Here is a 19,201-nt window from a genome sequence, read left to right on the forward strand (position 1 = left end):
GATCTCTCAGATTTCTATTTAGCAGTCCCTGAAATCTAGAAGAACCTAAGGGTTTTTAGGATAGTTTTGTTCTGTTTTGGTTGGTATGTACTTAAAAGAAAAAGTAAAAATCTGATCTGTCAAAGTAGGTGTCTTTCTGAAACAAGGCAATCTCTTTACACCTCGAAGCGCTCAGGGGCTACTCCTGGCTCTATGCTCAAAAATTGCCCCTGGCAGGCTCGGGTGACCATCCTTCCTTCTGCATGAAAGGCAAATGCCTTACCTCCACGCTATCTCTCCGGCCCCGGCAATCTCTTTTTTGACAATTTCTTTCTTGGCCCTGTTGACTACAATTCCGTATTTGGGGGTTTCGTTTCTTCGTTTTGGATCACTCCTGATGTGTTTTGGGGTTCACTCCTAGCTCTGCACTCAGGGGCTACTCCTAGTGAGTTCAGAGACTCCTGCTACCCAAGACTGCTCACCACAGCAGCTCCCTGCATTGCTGAAGATGGACACCCTGGGTTTCTCCTCTTTCCTTTTTAAGATACTGATAAACACATATGGTGTGTTCTCTCATCTTTGGTTTTGTTTTGCTCAGTAGCTTACTCTTGACTATGGGTTGGGGGTTTCCCCCCCATTGGTGCTTGGGGGACCAGGTGGTGCCTTGTAGAGATGAACCTGAGCCTCTGCATGCTCTGCCCATGTGCCTTGCCCACTGTGCTCTCTCTCCGGCCCCCCAACTTTTCTGTTCTCTTTCTTGTTGATACAGCAGTGCTGATGGGATTGTGCACACCTGACTGTGGTGCGCCCACATTTCTGCTATGCAGCTCTCAGGCGAGGCCCTCAGTTCACATTGCTCCAGTGCATGACTGTGGTGCTCCCTGTAGTTGGTGCTCCCAGTAGTTGTTGCTTATGCATATGCTATGCCATCCCCTGGCATGAAGTTTTAGTGGAAACTCACAAGTTCTGGTGCGGTGCTCATGGCCAGAGGTGCTCTTCCCAGCCAGGGAGCTCATAGACCTTTCTAGTCGCAGTGTTTGCTGGAGATTGTGCCCTTATTTTGTGGTGCTCACCTCCCCCCCCCCCCCAGGAAGCTGGACACTCCTTTAGGCACGTGTGCTACACCAGGGCTTTGAACTCATGGCCACATGCTTGCAAGGAAGATACCCTAAGCCACTGCACTATTCCTCTGTCTAATCTTTTTTCTTACTCTTTTTTTACAAATGAGAAACAATTTAGGAGGAAAAGAGCTACTTGAAGTCTGCCCACCCATCGAAGAACAATTTCAGAAATGTTCTTTCATGAACCACTTTCAAGTTGGAGCTCTGGGACAGTGTCCTCTCCACGGAGCTAACACCACCCTCTGCCCTATGGGGGTGTCAGGTTGTTGTCTTGGTGCCTTCTGCTCACAGACTCCTTGAAATGTGTTGTTAACTGCAGACAAATGGGAAGAAGAAGGTTAGGGGGAATGGTGAGATGTGATAGAAACGATCAATTTTTAGCCCAAGACAAACGACTGTGTGTGAGGTCTATGCAGACCCCATAGTGTGGGACTAGGTGCTTCCCTGTATCTGGGGTTGACATCCAGCAAGCAGAATGCTGTTTTCTTTCTTGTTATTGTTAACCCACTCAAAATACGGCTCACTCATTCTCCTTAAAAGAGATTAAATATTGGAGTCAGAGCAATAGCACAGCAGGTTTGCTTTGCACTTGGCAGACTTGGGTTGATTCCCCCGGAATCCCATATGGTCCCCCAAGCCTGTCAGGAGTTATTCTTGAGCACAGAGCCAGGAGTAACTCCTGAGCACTGCCAAAAACTCAAAAACCCAAAACCCCAAAATAAATAAGGGGGTGGGGGCTGAGAGGCCCTAGAGCACTTAAGGAGCAAAACTTATATGCAAAACTGACCTTGGTTCCATCCCTGGCTCCACAGTTGCTGGGTGCAGTCTCAGTAGCCTGACAGCACTGCAGGGATCCCTGGCACCATAGGGCCTGCACATCACTACATCCTCTAGGCCTTGCATAGAAATATTTACCTGATTTGTTAGAACTGTGAGGACCCCTGGAGCATGGCATGGGAGACATGTCTTCCTTTGTCCCTCAAAAAGAGATCAAAATAGTGTAAACACATTTTTGGGGGGTCACACCCAGTGATGCTCAGAAGTTACTCCTGGCTCTGTGCTCAAGAGGTCTGCAGGCATTTACCTGCTCTTGGCAGGCTCGGGGGATTATATGGGATACCGGGATTCAAACCGGGGTCCATCCTGTGTTGGCCACATGCAAGGCAAACGCCTCACCACTGTGCTATAGCTCAGTTCTCAATTTAAACACTCTTAATCTTAGCATGGGCTTATTGGGAAAGACTTTGGGGCCACACTTGGCAGTGCTCAGGGATTAATCCCAGTTGTGATCAGGAGACCATATGTGGTGCTTGGGATCTAGTTAGAAGCATCTACTTATGAGCCCAGAGCCTTATTCCCTGTGCTGTCTCTCTAACCTTAAATTCAAGCTCTTAGTGGAATTCTTTCCATTTCCCCCCAAAAACACTTATCTGAAGTCCTGCTGACTGCTCTGCAGGTATCTGGAAAATCTTAGCACTTCATCTTGTTTGGGATCTCCCGATGTTCCATGTCTAGTCCTCACACTGTTCCATACTGATCCACACTATCTTTTAAAGTCCACCATTGATTGGTCATGGCATATCTCAGATGTTCTGTCATCTGTACCTGATGCTTGTTGGTCTGTCCCTGGACTGTCTTACCTCTCAAGAGCCTATGGCCCAGTGGCTAGGGTTCAAGTATGGAGTCAGAGAACTGCCCAGCTGGGAGGGAGGGGTGTCCCCCTTTCATTTCTTACTTTTTCCCCCTCCTAGCCATCCACATCATCCTGTCCTACTAAATTGTTTTTCAAGAGATTCAAAAGGACCAATGAACTAGTTGACCTGACATCCCTCTCCTTCACTGACTCCGAACTATCCCCAACACTGCCTCAGTAAGCCCTGAGCCAGGAGTAGGACCTGAGCACCTCCGGCTGTGGTCCTCACCCACACACATCTACCACCACTCCAAAAACATATTTTTTGTTGTTGTTTTGGCTTCAAACAAATTGTTGTGCCTCCTGTCTGAGGGCATCTCAGGACAGGGTTGGACGAGGGACCTAGGGAGAGGACTACCAGCCTTGTGCTGGCACTTCCTGCAACAGAGCCTGGAGATGTGCCCCCACTTTTGTTGGTGCCCATGTGGCTGCAGGTACTCTTGCAGAGCTCCAGGGCTCATGGGGTGGACCTACTAGTGAGCAGGGATGGGGAGTCACCCCCTTTACCTTCTTGGTTTGCAGTGGCAGTGGGATGTCTCAGGAAGGCAGCTATGGGCGATGGACAATATCCAGCAGCGAGGAGGAAGAAGAGGAGAAGCCAAAACCCCTCAAGACCTCTCCGTCTGTCCCACCATCTGTCCCAATACCCGTTGAGGCTGGGGCAGCACGTGAACCCCCCTACACATGCTCTGAGGCCCGGAGAGCTGCACACAAGCAGAAGCTGTCACCTCTGAAATTTAAGCAGCCTCCAGCCACCACAGAAGCAACAGCTCCCAAAAGGCAGAAGTCCAGTGGGTCTCAGGAAGACACGGGCTGGTGTCTCTCCAGCAGTGATGATGATGATGATAATGAATCATCCTCTGACACAAAGTTGCCACAGGCCAGACCCGGAGCAGCGGCTAACCAGGAAGGAGCCGCCTCACTTCCCAAGGTCGAGGCGGCCCATACAGCTGGACACCACCATCCCCCCAAGAAGGAGGAGGACAGGGATGAGTATGAGACCTCAGGGGAAGGCCAGGACATTTGGGACCTTCTAGACCCAGCGAACCCTTTCCAGTTCTACCTCACCAGAGTGACTGGCATTAAGGCCAAGTATAACTCGGGGGCTCTCCACATTAAAGGTGAGTGGAGGATTTTTTTGGGGTGTGTGTGTCCAGGAGCTGCCAGAAATGAGTGGGGACCCCTAGGGAAACTCAATTGGACAAGTGAGTGAGTGCATCTATTTGAGGAGCTTGTTTCCTGCAGGTAGAATTGGAAAGCAGAACCATGAGCAAGAAACGCCAAATACCCCTGAAGGGTTATTTCGCAGTTCAGCTATGGTTGAAACTTGGTGGGTCACACTTGATCAAAACCCACCTGATTTGGAACCCAGCTCCCTGTGCCCTGCGAAAATGGTGGTGCCAGGACAAGAGTGATAGGACAGTTGGTAGGTTATTTGTCTTGCACATAGCCAACCTGGGTTCGATCCCTGGCCTCCCATATGGTTCCCTGAGCACTGCCAGGAATGACCCCAGAGCATTACTGGATGTGGTCCAAAACAAAAGAAATGGTGGTGCCAACATGTTGTTGGTGACCCATCGTCACTCCAGCTAGGCTTTGGAAGTGGGGCCCACAGTTAGTTCTGACAAGTTCTTGTGGGGTTCAGCTACCCAGTTGGCTTCAGGTAGGTTCTGATGCCTATTGCTTAAAAACTTCACTTTGGTTCCTCTGGAGGCAAAGGGAAGGAGAGTCGTGGCCTGGGAGACGGTTCAGCTCAAATCAAAGTGTGGCTTATGGGTGCTCAATTCCCCTGAAGCCCCAAGTTCTCTTGTGAAATTTGGGTTCATTCCAGGTGCTGGGAACAAGGGGCCGGGGGACCCCCGATACCTGGACCTTGGAACTATGTCGTACTGACAGGGAGGCACTTGATTATAGGCTGGCACGCTTACTTACCTCACCTTGTTGGTGGCAGTTAAGCATCAAGTCAGGGTGAGGCCTGGGTAACCCACACCATCTATACCCATGGCAGAGAAGCAGCATCAGTGCTCATCTTATTTCGGGGGAACCTTGTTTTCTGTCCCGCCACCACACAGTTCAGAGTCACTGAAACCCTCGAATTTTGCCTTTCTTCTATAGGTGTGTGTTGGTGGTGTTTTTTGTTTGTTCGTTTGTTTTTCATGGCAGCTGCAGAGCATTTGGCTCTGTGTGTGGGTTGGTTCTTAATAAGATTATTGGGGTTCCGGCACCATAGCACAGTGGTAGGGCATTTGCCTTGCACTCGGCCAATCCAGGACAGACCTTGGTTCAATTTCCAGCATCCCTTATGGTCCCCCAAGCCAGGAGCAATTTCTGAGTGCTTAGCCAGGAGTAACCCCTGAGCATCAAATGGGTGTGGCCCAAAAAACCAAAAAAAAAAAATCTCTCCTGATAGGCTCATGGCGATGTCGGAGATCAAACCTGAGTCAGCCACATGCAAGGCAAATACCCTACCCACTGTGCTACTGCTCTGACCTCCATTTATTATGACTCTTGATTAGGAGCTTTGAATCTAAGGTTGATTTGAGAACAATGGGCACAGGGAATAGTCAATAAAGGATGGTGCAGCATTAGCAAAGGGTAATAGCAAGAGAAAGACAATTCTCATCTCCCAGCAATTAAGGACCCATTAGAGCCCGAACACAGGCTGCTAGAACCATCTGGGGTCTGGACTGTGCCCCTCCTCACTGGGTTCGGTGACAGTGTATCTGTGGGGACTGGAGGTTCAGCAAGTTATTCAGGGGTGAGCAAGCTGGGGCCCACAGTAGTGGTCCCATCTGCTGGACACAATGCCACAAGCTGTGCCATAGACTCTGAGACATGGTGGGCAGAGAGTGTTCAAGCACTGTGGGTTCAGTGCTGGAGCCTAAGGACAAAGTGCTCCTGGGATCTTTGGTTCTAGGGCTTGGAGATCACTGGAGCCACCTCAGCGATGTTCAAAGGCCTCGAGGACCATAATCATGGGGGGTACCATGTGGTGCCAAGTATTGAATTGGGCATGCACTCTAACCAGTCCTATCTCCCCTCCCTGATCTTGTTAACTCTATGGTCCCCGGCATCTTGCTCCCAGTCTGGCAGATGGAGGCACTCAGGAAACAGCACGGGACCCAGTGGGCCTGCTCTGCATGAAAAGCAAGAACCCAGGTCCTGGCCTGACCTATCCTTGCTTTGCAGCTAGGGTGACCTCATCAGGAGTATTCTGTGCACAGGCTGGGATGAATGAACCCTGCTTGGGCTGAGCTCTCACCCTTGTGAAGGCACATGGAATGGGTGGAGGGGCCAGAGATAGATGGCTCTCCCTTTCTGGAGCCAGTGTACCCAGACCCAGAGAACAACTGCTAAGTTGGTGGTAAAGCCTAGAGAGGGAGTTTGAGCACTTGAAGGAGGAAACATGAATAAAAATGGGGCCGGTGAGATGGTTCAGTGGTCAGAGACCCGAGTTAGACCCCGGTAGTGCCAAGGTAGTCCTGGCACTGTGAGACCTGAGCATCACACTTAGGCCCCTGGGTCCCCCATTACTGATCCTGCCTAAGCATGTGCATGCGCGCGCGCGCGCACACACACACACACACACACACACACATAAACACACAAACAGCATCATTACCTTACTGACAATTTCTAAGTTGGCCTCATGCTGAAGAAGTAAGTTTTAATTTTACATTGTATTCTGTGGAACAAAGCATGTTGCATATTATTAAATATTCCAGGGAAATGTCTCTCCTGAACTTTATGGGACCTAGTTAAAAGTCCGGGTTGTGGGACAGGATAATGCAGGGGTTAAGGTACACTTGCTTTGCACATGGGGCTGACAGACCCGGGTTTAATCCATCACCATGTATGATCCCCTGAGCACTGCTGAGTAGGGCCCAAAAACAAATAGCTTTATGGAAAAAAACTGTTTTTGTCTTCTCAGATATTTTATCTCCTCTATTTGGGACCCTTGTCTCTTCAGCACAGGTGAGTTTTCCATTGTTTTTTTCCTTTGAGAGAAAGGATAAATACATTCCATCAGGGCATAAAGACATCTCATAAAGAAATACAGGGTTGGGGTTGGGGGGAAGATGTTTTGTCTTTGACAGGGCCCCAAATGAGTAAGTTACAGCTCCTGTTTGTTCCCACCTGGCCAAACTGGAATCTCTGTCTTCACACATCCCATGAATGCTTCCCTAAATCAAACAAAGGGGTCCCCACATTCCTAAAGAAAACCACTTCCCAGGGGCAACCTGTTAAGCTGCTGTCCAGCCTCGAGGTGCCCCTGACAAAGAGTGTCTCCCTGTGTCCAAGAGGAGTGTCCAGGATCACCTACGTGGGGATCAATACCCCATGGCAAGCCCAGCCCCACCCATCTGGACAAGACCTGGGCACTGCTGGGAGCCTTGTGCCTGCCCAGTCCCAGAAATTGGTCCCACCAGTGAGGGCTGTTAGAAATGTGATCTGAGCTGTGTAGGCTGCACTGTCCCCAGAACCCATATCCTCCTCTGGATTCAGTTCATCACTGCATTGTTGCAGGGACACCGTGTGTTCATGAACGATTCGTTGGGTACAGCAGCAGTTTCTAGAGTCTTCCTTATGATCAGACAGTTGTCCTCAATGGCATGAGGCTGCATACCTGACTCGGTCCTTTTTCTCCCCTGTCTAGTTTAACTACTGTTTTGATGTGGACTGGCTCATCCGACAGTACCCACCAGAGTTCAGGTGAGTGCTAACTGTGCAGGGCCTGGGAGGGAACCCTGCAGGCAGATGTGCTCAGGGAGCCTCTGCTGAGACCAGGGTGTGAACTTGGGCCTCCATGGTGTCCCTGCACCCTCAGCACTGCCAAGTGTAGTTAGTAGCCTGTAGGTCCCAAGCACCTCTGTGTGTCAGAGCAGTACCATATCTCAGGCTCTTGTAGAAATCACCTGGCCTGGCCCCGCCCCCTATGATCTCTGAACATTACTTGGGAGCCCCTTTATTTATTTAGAAATGACAAAATCGGGGCTGGAGCAGTAGCACAGCAGTAGGGCATTTGCCTTGCAAGCGGCTGACTCAGGACGGACCTTGGTTCAGTCCCGGGCATCCCATATGGTCCCCCAAGCCAGGAGCAATTTCTGAGCACATAGCCAGGAGTAACCGCTAAGCGTCACTGGATGTGGCCCAAAATTTAAAAAAAATGAAATCACAGAGCTCCATGGGGAAAACATGGAGTTTTCTTTTTTTTATCTTTTTGATTGAGTCACCATTAGATACAGTTACAGAGTTATTGGTGGGTAAGTTTCAGTTGCACAATGTTCTGATGCCCATCCTTTCACTAGTGTCCACTTTCCACCACCAATGTCCAACATTTTAGCTCTTGTCTTTCATGAATACTTGAGACATTTTCCTCTTTGCTCTGTCCAGAGGGAGATGAAGGCCACAGAGAACCTGAGGCAACGGCAATGCCCTGTTGGCTGCCCTGACATCTCTGCTGCTGACTTTTCTGTGTCTCAGGCTCTTCTTCCCTGAGGCATTGAGCAGGGATTTTGGAGCTTTCTGGGTAGCAGGACTCAGGCCAGGGAGTCTCAGATGTCTCAGTCTTAGAAGTCTCCAGCTTCTGCAGCCCCTCTGCTGCTCAGTCTAAGCTGTGGTAGCCTCCCACGTCGAGTCTCCTCACAGCCTGTCTGTCTCTCTCCTTCTCTCTTTCACGCACAAACACAACAACATTCCTCAGTTTGGCGTGCACACACACACATTCTCACACATATTTTCTTACACACACACTTTCTGTCTCACATACATATACTCTCACACACACTTTCTCTTTCCCACACATATATACTTTATTTCTTTCTCATTTTCTCTCGCTCTCTTACACACACACACACACACACACACACACACACACACACACACACACACACACACACACACACACACACACACGGAAGGGCCTTTGCCTTACCTGACCTCTAAATTCTGTATTTAACCAGAAACACCATCAGACACTCGCCAAATAGGGTCTTGTCTTGGTCCCCTTGGCCTACTCCAGTAGGCTGCAAGCTAACTTTCTGCGATATTTTAGACATCCAGAAATAATGAGGAAACTAATGAGGAATTTGGCTTTCACCAATGACTTATGACTTTTGATTTCTCAAAAAGTCCCAATGGCCCAGTCAGACCCTTTGTCACCAGTGAGAGATGCCTCAGTATGTCTAGCATCGTTCTCTGTTCAGAAGTCTCTGCAATTTGAACGAAATGAGCGTGCCCTTGTTTTATTTTTCCTAATCTGTTAGAGTAGTATAGGGGTTGGGGGCCCATTGGGATAGGCATTAAAACCCACTGAGCCTTTTCTAAAATAGAATGGTGCTTTGGAGCCAAGCCTGGTTCCAGCGTGTAAGGCAGAGATTCCTTCTGCAGCGAGATTGATAAATGTGGAAATGGCTACTGGTTCATCCTGTCTGATTGCTTGTTGAAGAGGAAAAAAATCCAATTTTGGTTTTGTCAGGCGAGCTTGTAAAGATATATTGATTTCCCAGGATTATCTTGCTTTGATTTAACTGAAGAAGATTATGGTTCCCTTAAAAGCTCTTTTAATCTATTGCCAAAGAGTGGGTTTTTTTTTTTTTTTTTTTTTGGCCTTTTGGATTTAAAAAAAAAAGAAAAAGATCTAGCATTATCCCAGGAGCTGGGGCTCTGTTGAATTAGTGGCATCGTGTCTCATCTGAGTAAGGTTTTATTGGCGAATAAGCATCTGCTAGTGAGTCAGCCTCATGCCATCATAGGCCAGGGCCTGTGTTCCATGTGACACGGAGGCCCAGTGTGTTTCTAAAACCTACTAAGAGCTCAGAAATGAGGCATGGTGAGGACCATCTCTGAAGCTGGTCTGAAAGAAAGGATGGGGAGAGCTCTGAGCTATACCTCTATGCATCCTGAACTGATTCTGAACTTGAACCTACATTGAAACACAGGTGCTCCCACAAGCCCTTTTGCACCCAAGAGGGACATTCCAGCATTTCGAAGTGACAGCCCGGATCTTTTTTTTTTTTTAAATAAAATCTTTATTTAAGCACCATGATTACAAGCGTGATTGTAGTTGGTTTTCAGTCATAAACAGAACACCACCCTTCATCAGTGCCGCATTCCCACCACTAGTGCCCCCTCCCACCTTCCCCACCCCTGCCTGTACTTTTTTACAGTTGCTTTATTAGATGTGAGTATGCATAAGTATATCACATATTTTTATACATACAGATATATATGAATTCATAAAAGAGCATGGCCATGAGATCATTTGGGATCATATCTAGGCATTGAGATATATAGGTCATCTGCTCTACAAATTGAATCACATCCTTAGCCTCCTGTCTTAATTTTTCTTCTCTTCTTTTTCTTCTTCCTCTTCCTCTTCTTCCTCTTTCTTTCTCTTCTTCCCCTTCTTACTATTCTTCACCTTCTTACTCTCCTTCCTCCTCTTCTTTTTCTTCTTTTCATCTTCCCCCTCTTATTATTCTACACAATATTCTTCTTACTCTTTTTCACTTTATTCTTACTCTTCTTTGCCTTATTTTTCTTACTCTTCTTCTTCACCTTATTCTTCTTAAAATTCTTCTTCCTCCTCTTCCTCCTCTCACTGTTCCTCCAACTCCTCTTATCATTCTTGTTCTGGGCTTCTGGGACTTCATTGATTCCTATGTTGTTTCTGTTGAGTTTATCAAAGACTTCTATTTTCATCCGGACATTGTCTTATTATTTGCTTTAAGGTTCTCTTCCAATCTTTTCTGTGTATGGAGTTATTCTGCATCTCATCCTCTGGCTCACTGACCCTTTTGCAGCTGCCGTTACTCCAGTGGAGAGGCTTTCTATTGAGGTTTTCAGTTCATAAACCGAGTTTTTCAGACCTATTATTTCAGTATAGAACTTTCTAATTTCAATCGTCAAATCCTCTTGATTCTTATTTGTGTTCCATTCAAGTCTGTCGATGTTTTCTTTGAGCACTATGAACATCTTCCATAATTCTTCTCTAAACATCTTATTTGAGAGGATACCTAACTGTTTGGTACTTTTTGGATCATCAGAGCAGCCATCTTGATTCTCTATACATGGGGTTGTACTGCAAAATTTCCACATTGTGAAGCTTGTAGTGTGCTTTTTACTATGGACTGAAGTGGGGTTCAGGGGTTAAAAGATGTGCAGGGCCACGGAGCGAAGCGGAGCAGCCGCACTCCTGGGGTGTGGTTTCTGGAGAGATTATGTTCCTTGGTGTCTTCTGGGCTGCCTCCCGCAGAAAAGGACAGCCCGAATCTTATCTCCACTTAGGACCCCAGACCCCATGATGGAGGTCACTATTAATGGAGATTTATTGCTAGAGCAATAACACCATGGATAGGGCATTTATTTACCTTGATGTAACACAACAGGTTCAATCCTGCCATCCCATAAGGTCCCTCAAGCTCACCAGGAGTGATCCCTGAGCACAGAGCCAGAAGTGACCCCTAAGCATTGCCAGGTGTGGCCCCAAATCAAAAATGAAAAGAATTAAAGGATTTAGAAGACGTCAAATATATACATTATTCTCAGTTGACTCTGTAGACAGAAAGCGTGTCTGGTATGCAGGAAGCTGGGGTGTGCCTGAGGCATGGTGGATGTAACCTGCCTGGATTCTCTGCAGGGGGAGGCCCATCCTGTTGGTGCATGGTGATAAGCGGGAAGCCAAGGCTCGCCTGCAAGCCGAGGCCAAGCCCTACAGGAACGTGTCCCTCTGCCAGGTAAGCTGTGCTGCTATTGCTGTGAGAGCCGGTGGCTCCTGATATCTGTCTGGAGGGGAATCCAGACCTTGAATCTTTCCCCCTTTCTGCATGGGGAGTCTCTCTAATCCAAGTCATCACTGTCAATCTAGCCTGTGCAGGGATCGCCCTGAGTCTGAGAATTCCTTGCACGGATTTTGTAAAAGGTAGAATCTAAGCCTATGTATGTCCATGAATATTTGTATCCAGAATTCAAATGATCGAGGGGCCAGAGAGAGAGAGTAGGTAGGGTGCTTGCATTGCGTGAGGCAGATTCAGATTTGGTCTCCAGCACCTCACATGGTCCTCTGAGCACCACCAGGTGAGTCCTCCCACAAACAAATTACCAGCTGCTCTTGCATTTCTGATGAGTTCTCCAGCTGTGGGACTGGCAGGCAGACTGGCCAGAGACCTCAAGCTCTGTTAACTGCAGCTCAGTTCCCAAGACATCAACCGAAGGCCCTGGGGGCGGGGGGGGGGGGGGGGAAAGAACCGGGTCTTTCCACTCAATGCCCTCCAACTGTCGGACTGCTCACCCACATAACACAGGGACTTTGCTTATGCATCTGCAGATGTTAATCTCACCTGAAAAATAACTGAGTATTGCAGCCTCATCAGGTATGCCCCTCTGCCAGGTGCCTTCCTGCTCTTGATTCTGATTCAGTGCTTCTTGCCCAGGTCGCCTGCACTTCCTATTCACCCCTTAATGCCCATGCACCTTCTGCTGGCCTGGCTGCCTAGTGGATTCCATCTTTCTTTCACCTGCTTGTCTTTCTGGTTGCATCCAGTATTTTTCTAGGTGGCCCTCTGGGAACCCAAGTCTCAGGGTCAGACCCATTCAGATGCACTTGGAGGCCTGTTCCTTTGTGAATTTTTTTTTGTCTGTTTCTGTTGCTCTCAGTAGCCAGCACTGCAGACTTTACTGGCCCTGACTGCGCTGAGTCCCAACCCAGGTTATTCTGGGGGCCCAGTGTAAGATTTTGTCTTAGCAGGTGGGCCACAGTGGGACCCTCCAATGTTCACTTCACAGGTGAATCAACTTGTATTGGGACCAAAACAAATCACAACTTCTTTTTAATATCTTCATAAATGTGTCCTTGTACTTTACTTCGGAGCACAGCAGAGCTTAAGGCTTGTGTGTAGTGCCAGCGCCCTGGACTGTGTTTCAGCAAGAAGTCAGTAGACCCAGGGGAGAGAAGGACTTAAGAAGACTCTGCTATTCAGATCCATTTTTGTTCACCTTCCTGTGGGACTGAAGCAGGGCTGCCCTTTAGTTCTCTGCTGCCACAACAAAGCGCCACCTGCTGGCCGTGCCAGAAATTTCTTCCCAGCTCTTGCTCAAGGGAGCCTTCATGAAATGGCATCAAGACATGTGTATTATTACCTAGAACCTGGATTCTTTTCCTTTTTTCCTTCCACTAACATTTTTTCTTACCTGATTCATAACAAGATAACCGTATTTTTCTCGTAATCATCACACTGTGCTGTTTTGAGGTTGTTTTTCTGTTAGGTTTTTTAAAGCTTCTGTGTGTATTTTTGTTGGTAATGATTTTTTGTTTGGTTTTGTTGTTCACACCCAAGGGTACTCAGGGGTTACTCTTCGTTCTGTGCTCAGGAATCACTCCTGTTGAGGTTAGAGGACAATAGGGATGCAGGGGATCGAAGCTGGGTCTGCCACGTGCAAGGCAAACACTATCCCCTGTACTGTCACACTGGCCCCAAGTGTGTATATTTTTTAAAAGTCAAACAAATCTCAGTGTGCTGTTTTAGATGCATGGCAAAAGTTTTCTCTGATAGAACCCACTGCATTGAGCTGGAGTTTCAAAACATTTCTTCCCTTTGCCAGCAGCTCCTTTCACTTCAAACCCATAGAACAAGCTTTAGTATCCATAGTACGACTTTAAGCAATTGCCCCAAATCCACCTATAAAATCCTTTTTCTTTGCTTTTATCTCTAAAAACAAGAGGTCAGACTGCCTTAGTAGTTCTCATCAGATATCCAAGGGACAAAAAGTAAAGTAACAACTGAAACCCTGAAACTCAGGGATTAAGTTTGTCATCTACTAACTTGCTACCTGTGAAAGTTGAGACTGGCCTTCCCGTTATTGCCGAAGGCCTGCCACAAGGGGGCGCGATGAGCTCTGGTTTCCAGATCTGTGCAAAGGGCTATTTTGTCTGCTGCTCTCCAAGCATTGCAGGATTGTGACCTCCATTTGGTTCTGTTGAAATAACACTTCTTGGGTCTCCTGAGTTTTTGAGTCTCTTGGAGTTTATTTTTCAGCCACATAATGTCATTTGACTTAGCTCAGATACTTCAGTCAGAATTGATAGCTGGTGATGTACTTAACCATTTTGTACTTCCTGGGAATGTGGGCCCGGGGCAGGGCTTCCTGGGAGGGACGGTTCAGGCTGCTGGGATCTGTCTTAGCTCTCAGCCCTGTTTCTTCATCCTGCAAATGAATCGTTCATTCTGCTCTCTATCCTTTTTAGTGTGTTTACAAAGCACATGATTCTTTTTGACAGCCCCAAAGTGCACCACATTAAAGCAGAACCAACCAAGCACAGAAGCCAAGTCTTTGGGTCCTTGCTTTCTGGATATCAGTTTACACTGTGGACTAATGCTGACATTTTACTGAGTGGAAAGGCAGTCCCCCACTGCTTCATGACCAGATCACACTCTTGTGGCATGCGATCTGTGTCTCCCCAATACTGCATTAAAGATAATTGTGTTCTGGGCTGCCTGTCCGAGCAGCCCCCAAATGGACTCCTCAGCTCACCCTTATGCTCCCATTCATTGTCCCTTCACTGCATCCCACAGACAAGCTGAGTGGGGTAGGTGGTAGGATGCCTGTACTAGGAACCTGAGAGACCCAGCTCAGGCTGTTTCCCTTCATGAGTCCTCTGTCTTCCACACACTTCTCTCCTCACCTCCTCACAACCCATGACATTTTTGAGAGGGCCATGATGAGACTTAGAGATTCGAGTCTTTGCTAACCATTTTCAGAGTCGTGGCCTGTAAAGGCTCCACATACTGTATCCCACCTCTGGGAAACGGGTCTGGAATATGGGTTGCTTCAGGACATAATTCAAACCAGGCTGAGAGGGTGAATCATGTGTGGTTGGGTAGCTTTCTGCCTTGTAGAGAGAGAGAGAGCTGTCTGCCAGAACTGTAGTTTTTATGGAGTACAGAGACCACCCCTGGGTGGGGAGCTAAGGACAAGAGTTTATCCTGAGCCAGTCCTGCCCAGGTATGCTTGAGACAGGCAAAACAAGATGGCAAGTAGGAAAGTCTGTTTGGGGTGAAACCAAGTTATAAACAAACAGATACAGGGGCCAGAGAGATAGCACAGCAGTAGGGTGTTTGCTGTGCATACGGCTGACAGGGAGGGGTATAGGGGGATGGGGATGGGGGGGGTGTTCCATTCCCAGCATCCTATATGGTCCCCCAGCCTGCCATGTGTGATTTCTGAGTGCAGAGCCAGGGTGCTGCCCAAAAACCAATAAATACATAAATACATAAATAAATAAAGTTTAGAAACAAAACTACATCGTAAGCAAACAGATACAAAGATACAAAGAAATCAGGGTTGATCTTGGTTTTGGGTAAAACCAAGTTGTAAATTGTGAACCAACATGGCTTATACACTTTTCCTGACCTGTTTTAACTATATTTCTTCCATTTCACGCACACATGAGCTGCACTCCTTACTCTATAAACAGGAGTTAAAGTGTTTTCTGCTTCTCTACCACCTTTCCCATGGTTTTGTAAAGGAAGTTTTTAAACCTGAAAATGGATTCAATGTCTTTTTTAACCAATTTTATTTAGATGCTGAGATTTATAATATATCACTTGACTCTTCATGCATCCTTCATTCCAACACCATAGCCACCACCCGACACCCTCACTTTCCTCCACCAGTGTCCAGGGACCCCTCCACTCACCACCCTCTCATGTAAACTCAGTTCAGTGGACAAAAATCTTCTCATGACTTGTTCCCCTACTATGTTTCTTTTTTATCTCATATTTGGGATCTCTCTCTTTCTTTTAATTGTAGAAGTGGTACACATAGGCTAATCTGGAATTCCACACGATTGTAAATGAGTGATAAATGGGTAAAGTAAAACCATTTATCAACAACTCGGGGCCGGAGAAATAGCATGGCGATAAGGCGTGCCTTGCACGCAGAAGGTTGGTGGTTCTAATCCTGGCATCCCATATGGTCCCCCAGCCTGCTAGGGGTGATTTCTGAGCGTAGAGCCAGGAGGAACCCCTGAGCGATGCAGGGTGTGACCCCCCCCCAAAGAAAACAAAAAAACAAAAAAATAATTTATCAACAACTGTACCTTTTTTACAGGCATATACATTTTAAAAATTAATGTGAATAATTCTGTGCTAATGCATTTTAAGATTAGGTTAACTAGAGAAATCCTACCAATGTAAACTTAGTAAGAGTAAGTAAGGGGAGAATCTGAATTATGCCTCTAGTACTAGGATAAAAGTATATTTTATGGGACTCATAAGACAATGAATCGGGCATTTACCTTACACGTGGCCAACCCAGGCTCGATCTCCCAACACCTCATAAGGACCTCTGAGCACTGCCAGCAATGACCCTTGAGTGCAGACCCAGGACCCAGCCCTGCTGGATAGATGTGGCCCCCAAACAAAAAGGTGTGTTTTATTGCCTCTATGTTAGAACATTGACATGCCACTTAAGTGCCTGCATTAATAAGTATAAAGTTATAATAAAACTATCTCTGGATTTTTTTTGAAAGCCTGATAAGATATGTAACAGTTTATCTAAATTTTGTAGGAGGGGTGGGTCTCAGTTGGTGGTGCTCAGGGGTTACTCCTGGCTCTGTGCTCAGAAATCGCTCCTGGAAGGCTCAGGTGACCATCTGGGTTTCCAGGAATCAAACTGTGGTCTGTCCGGGATTGGATATTTTTAAGGCAGATTCCCAACTACTGTGCTAGCGCTCTGATAGTATCTGTGTTAGCTCACAGATACAAATGTATAAAATCCCTTAGGACTTGGCAGACCTTCCTTTATGAAGGATAGTTGTATGCACCACAAGTAAGCACCAGTGCTAGGTGCTAAGGAGTTGTTTTGTCTGGAAAAAACAGCTCCTTTAATGCTGGTTTCAAGACTTAATTCCCTAAGCTGTTGCCTGTCCCAGAAGCTCTGCAGCATTCCTGAAAATCCAGTGCTTATCTGGACAGAGTATTCTTGGTAACATGTTCATTTCATTTGAGTTTTGGTACTATCTCTATCCTCTCTGGCTCATAGAGGCTCATTGGATTTGTGAGTCTTAGACTTCCCTTCATATAATACATTTCCTTTCTTGTGTATGTGTGTGTGTGTGTGTGTGTGTGTTGGGGAAGGGGTCAGCCACTTGCAAGGCAAGCACCCTGCCCCGTGCCATCTCTCCATCCCCAATACTAATACTTTCTCTTTACTATCGATTCTTTGAGCTCATTTTAAACATCCTCTCCACAGTGTTGCTAAAGTCCTTTTCTGATGTTCTACTGCATCAGTTGGTGCTAGTTGAGGCCTCTGTGCTCTTGGTTTTTCTCATTGAGCTGGCCAGGCTTCCATACATCTTCCCCATCACCATTTGCTGTGCTGAGGTTGAATCTGGCCTCCCCGGGACTGAGGAATCTAGGCTGGGAATTGGTTTTTTCCTTTCCTGCCCATCATTACCCAGTTATGGGATAGATAACTGCAAACTCTGAAATCTGAGGAGCTTCCTGTGACTGTGTATGTGGTCATGGTGCTTCATGGGAGGTGGGGACTGGGCCCTTGGACTGTTCAGTGTATTATCTTTTCAGCTCTTGCCATGAGAATAACATATGGAGCTTTCATTATAGCTTAATAATTCTTTCTGTTGTCGCCACAGTGTTTCTTATGTGCCCTGAGAACTTTCTGCACAGATTAATTTCTGTATAAACTAAGTATCTAATTTAAAACCTTAGCATCAAGTCTCATTTGTTTTCATTAGCTTTTGACAACTGAAGAAATTAGGTCTCACACTTCTAACTACTGAAATTAAACGTGTTGCGCTGTGTATTGAATCATTCTGGAGGACTATTTTCTAAAAATAACTGAGTCCTTTTTTCTTTTTTTATGAGTCTCACTAAGCTGTTATAAAAGTTTTTTGTCCTTTAGCAGCTGGTCCACCAGAGGGCAGCAAAATCAATTAAAATTTTATTTTCAGCCTGCGCTGGCTTTTCTAATGTCATTCACGATAACAAGGATGCTGAGTTTTTTCTGCACTAAAATGACTTCTTTTTCATCCTAGGCCAAGTTGGATATTGCATTTGGAACACACCACACGTAAGCCATTTTTCTGCTCTAGGGGGATAGAAGGTTTGAGAGATCAAAGGATGCTCCCCGTGGATAGTTGTTCTTGTGAAGTTTTTGCTGGGGGCGTGGGGTGGTGGGCAGAGACTGTGGAAAGGAAGGTAAGGGCAGTCTGGCTTTGTGACCACCATGTGACAAAGGTGTGGGATTGTACTTCTCAGCAGGAAAGTCAGGATTTGCTCAGTGGATTCTACTTCCTGTTCAGGACGTTGGTCAGATCCCAGAATCTGGAGGTGGAGATCAGGGTGGATATGAGTGTGAGTCATAGGGAGCAGAATTCAATACTTTAGAGACAGGCTGAGGCTTTTTTTTTTTTTTTATAAGACTTCGAAAAGCCAAAACGCACAGGATTTTAGCAAAGCAGCCCTGTTCCGATGGAGAAAGAGCTTTCAGAGCAAAAGGACGGAGCCAGCTCAGGACATGGCAGGAGTTTCTCCCTGAAAACTTTGCAAGCCCCAGACAGCCAAAGCAGCAGCCACTTCCAGCATGGTGCTGAGCCCTTGTTCCGCACACAGCCTCCACAATAAAATATTTCCTCATGAAGGGTTTTCAGGCTGTTGGTTCAGTAATGTGAAGAGTAAGAGCTGATTTGCCTGTACCCCTTTTTGTGGATTGTCATTTTCCAGAAGAAATTTGCTGGTAGCTGTGGCAATGCCTCCTTTTCTGGCTACAGCATCATTCTCCCCCTTTTCACCCCTGGCCTGCATGTGGTCCATGGCCTGGAAATTCTAACCCAGTGGCAATAACCAGCAGATTCCAGCAACCCTGCATTTATAGACAGCACAGTCCAGGGAGTGGCAGATGGAGACCACTGTCTTCGGCCAGAGTGGACATGGGGGACTCTCTCAGGACTCTTTTTGCAGCATGGAGGGTAAGCAGGGGAGTCTGTTCACCCTGAAACTGGCTGGAAAACTGGATGGAAAACTCATCTGAAATGAGGATCTCCATTGTCTGAGCCTCAGGCCTTGAAAACTGCTCATTGGCCAACCCGGGTTCTATCTCTGGCACCCCATATGATCCCAGAGCACTGTCAGGAGTAATCCCTGAGTATAGAGCCGATAGTAATTCCTAAGCACTACTGGGTATAGCCGCCCAAAATAATAAAATAGCATGGTCAGAGGTCTGTTTTAACTGGAAACCAGAATAGGAAGAGTCACACTGATTCACAAGAGACTGTTCACTGACTATCTGATACCTGGTTGTCACTGTTCTTTGGGGACCTTCAGAAACAGCCAGCCAGACTGGACAGTTTGATGCTGAGCTCCATGGGGGCTCAGGAGCCTTCAGACCT

The 19,201-nt window shown here is 46.9% G+C and overlaps 1 protein-coding gene across 1 annotated transcript in view; it reads left to right on the forward strand.

Moving 5' to 3' along the window:
- Nucleotides 1-19,201, forward strand: part of TDP1 (tyrosyl-DNA phosphodiesterase 1) — a 75,352-nt gene that overhangs the window by 3,527 nt on the left and 52,624 nt on the right. Inside the window, exons 2-6 of the mRNA XM_049769814.1 lie at nt 3,316-3,914; nt 6,725-6,768; nt 7,451-7,506; nt 11,435-11,531; nt 17,849-17,883. Coding sequence (XP_049625771.1) covers nt 3,326-3,914; nt 6,725-6,768; nt 7,451-7,506; nt 11,435-11,531; nt 17,849-17,883 — 821 coding nt within the window. The 5' untranslated portion in view covers nt 3,316-3,325. The remainder of the gene's footprint in view (nt 1-3,315; nt 3,915-6,724; nt 6,769-7,450; nt 7,507-11,434; nt 11,532-17,848; nt 17,884-19,201) is intronic.

Source organism: Suncus etruscus, chromosome 3, assembly GCF_024139225.1.
Source record: "Suncus etruscus isolate mSunEtr1 chromosome 3, mSunEtr1.pri.cur, whole genome shotgun sequence".
Taxonomy (NCBI): domain Eukaryota; kingdom Metazoa; phylum Chordata; class Mammalia; order Eulipotyphla; family Soricidae; genus Suncus; species Suncus etruscus.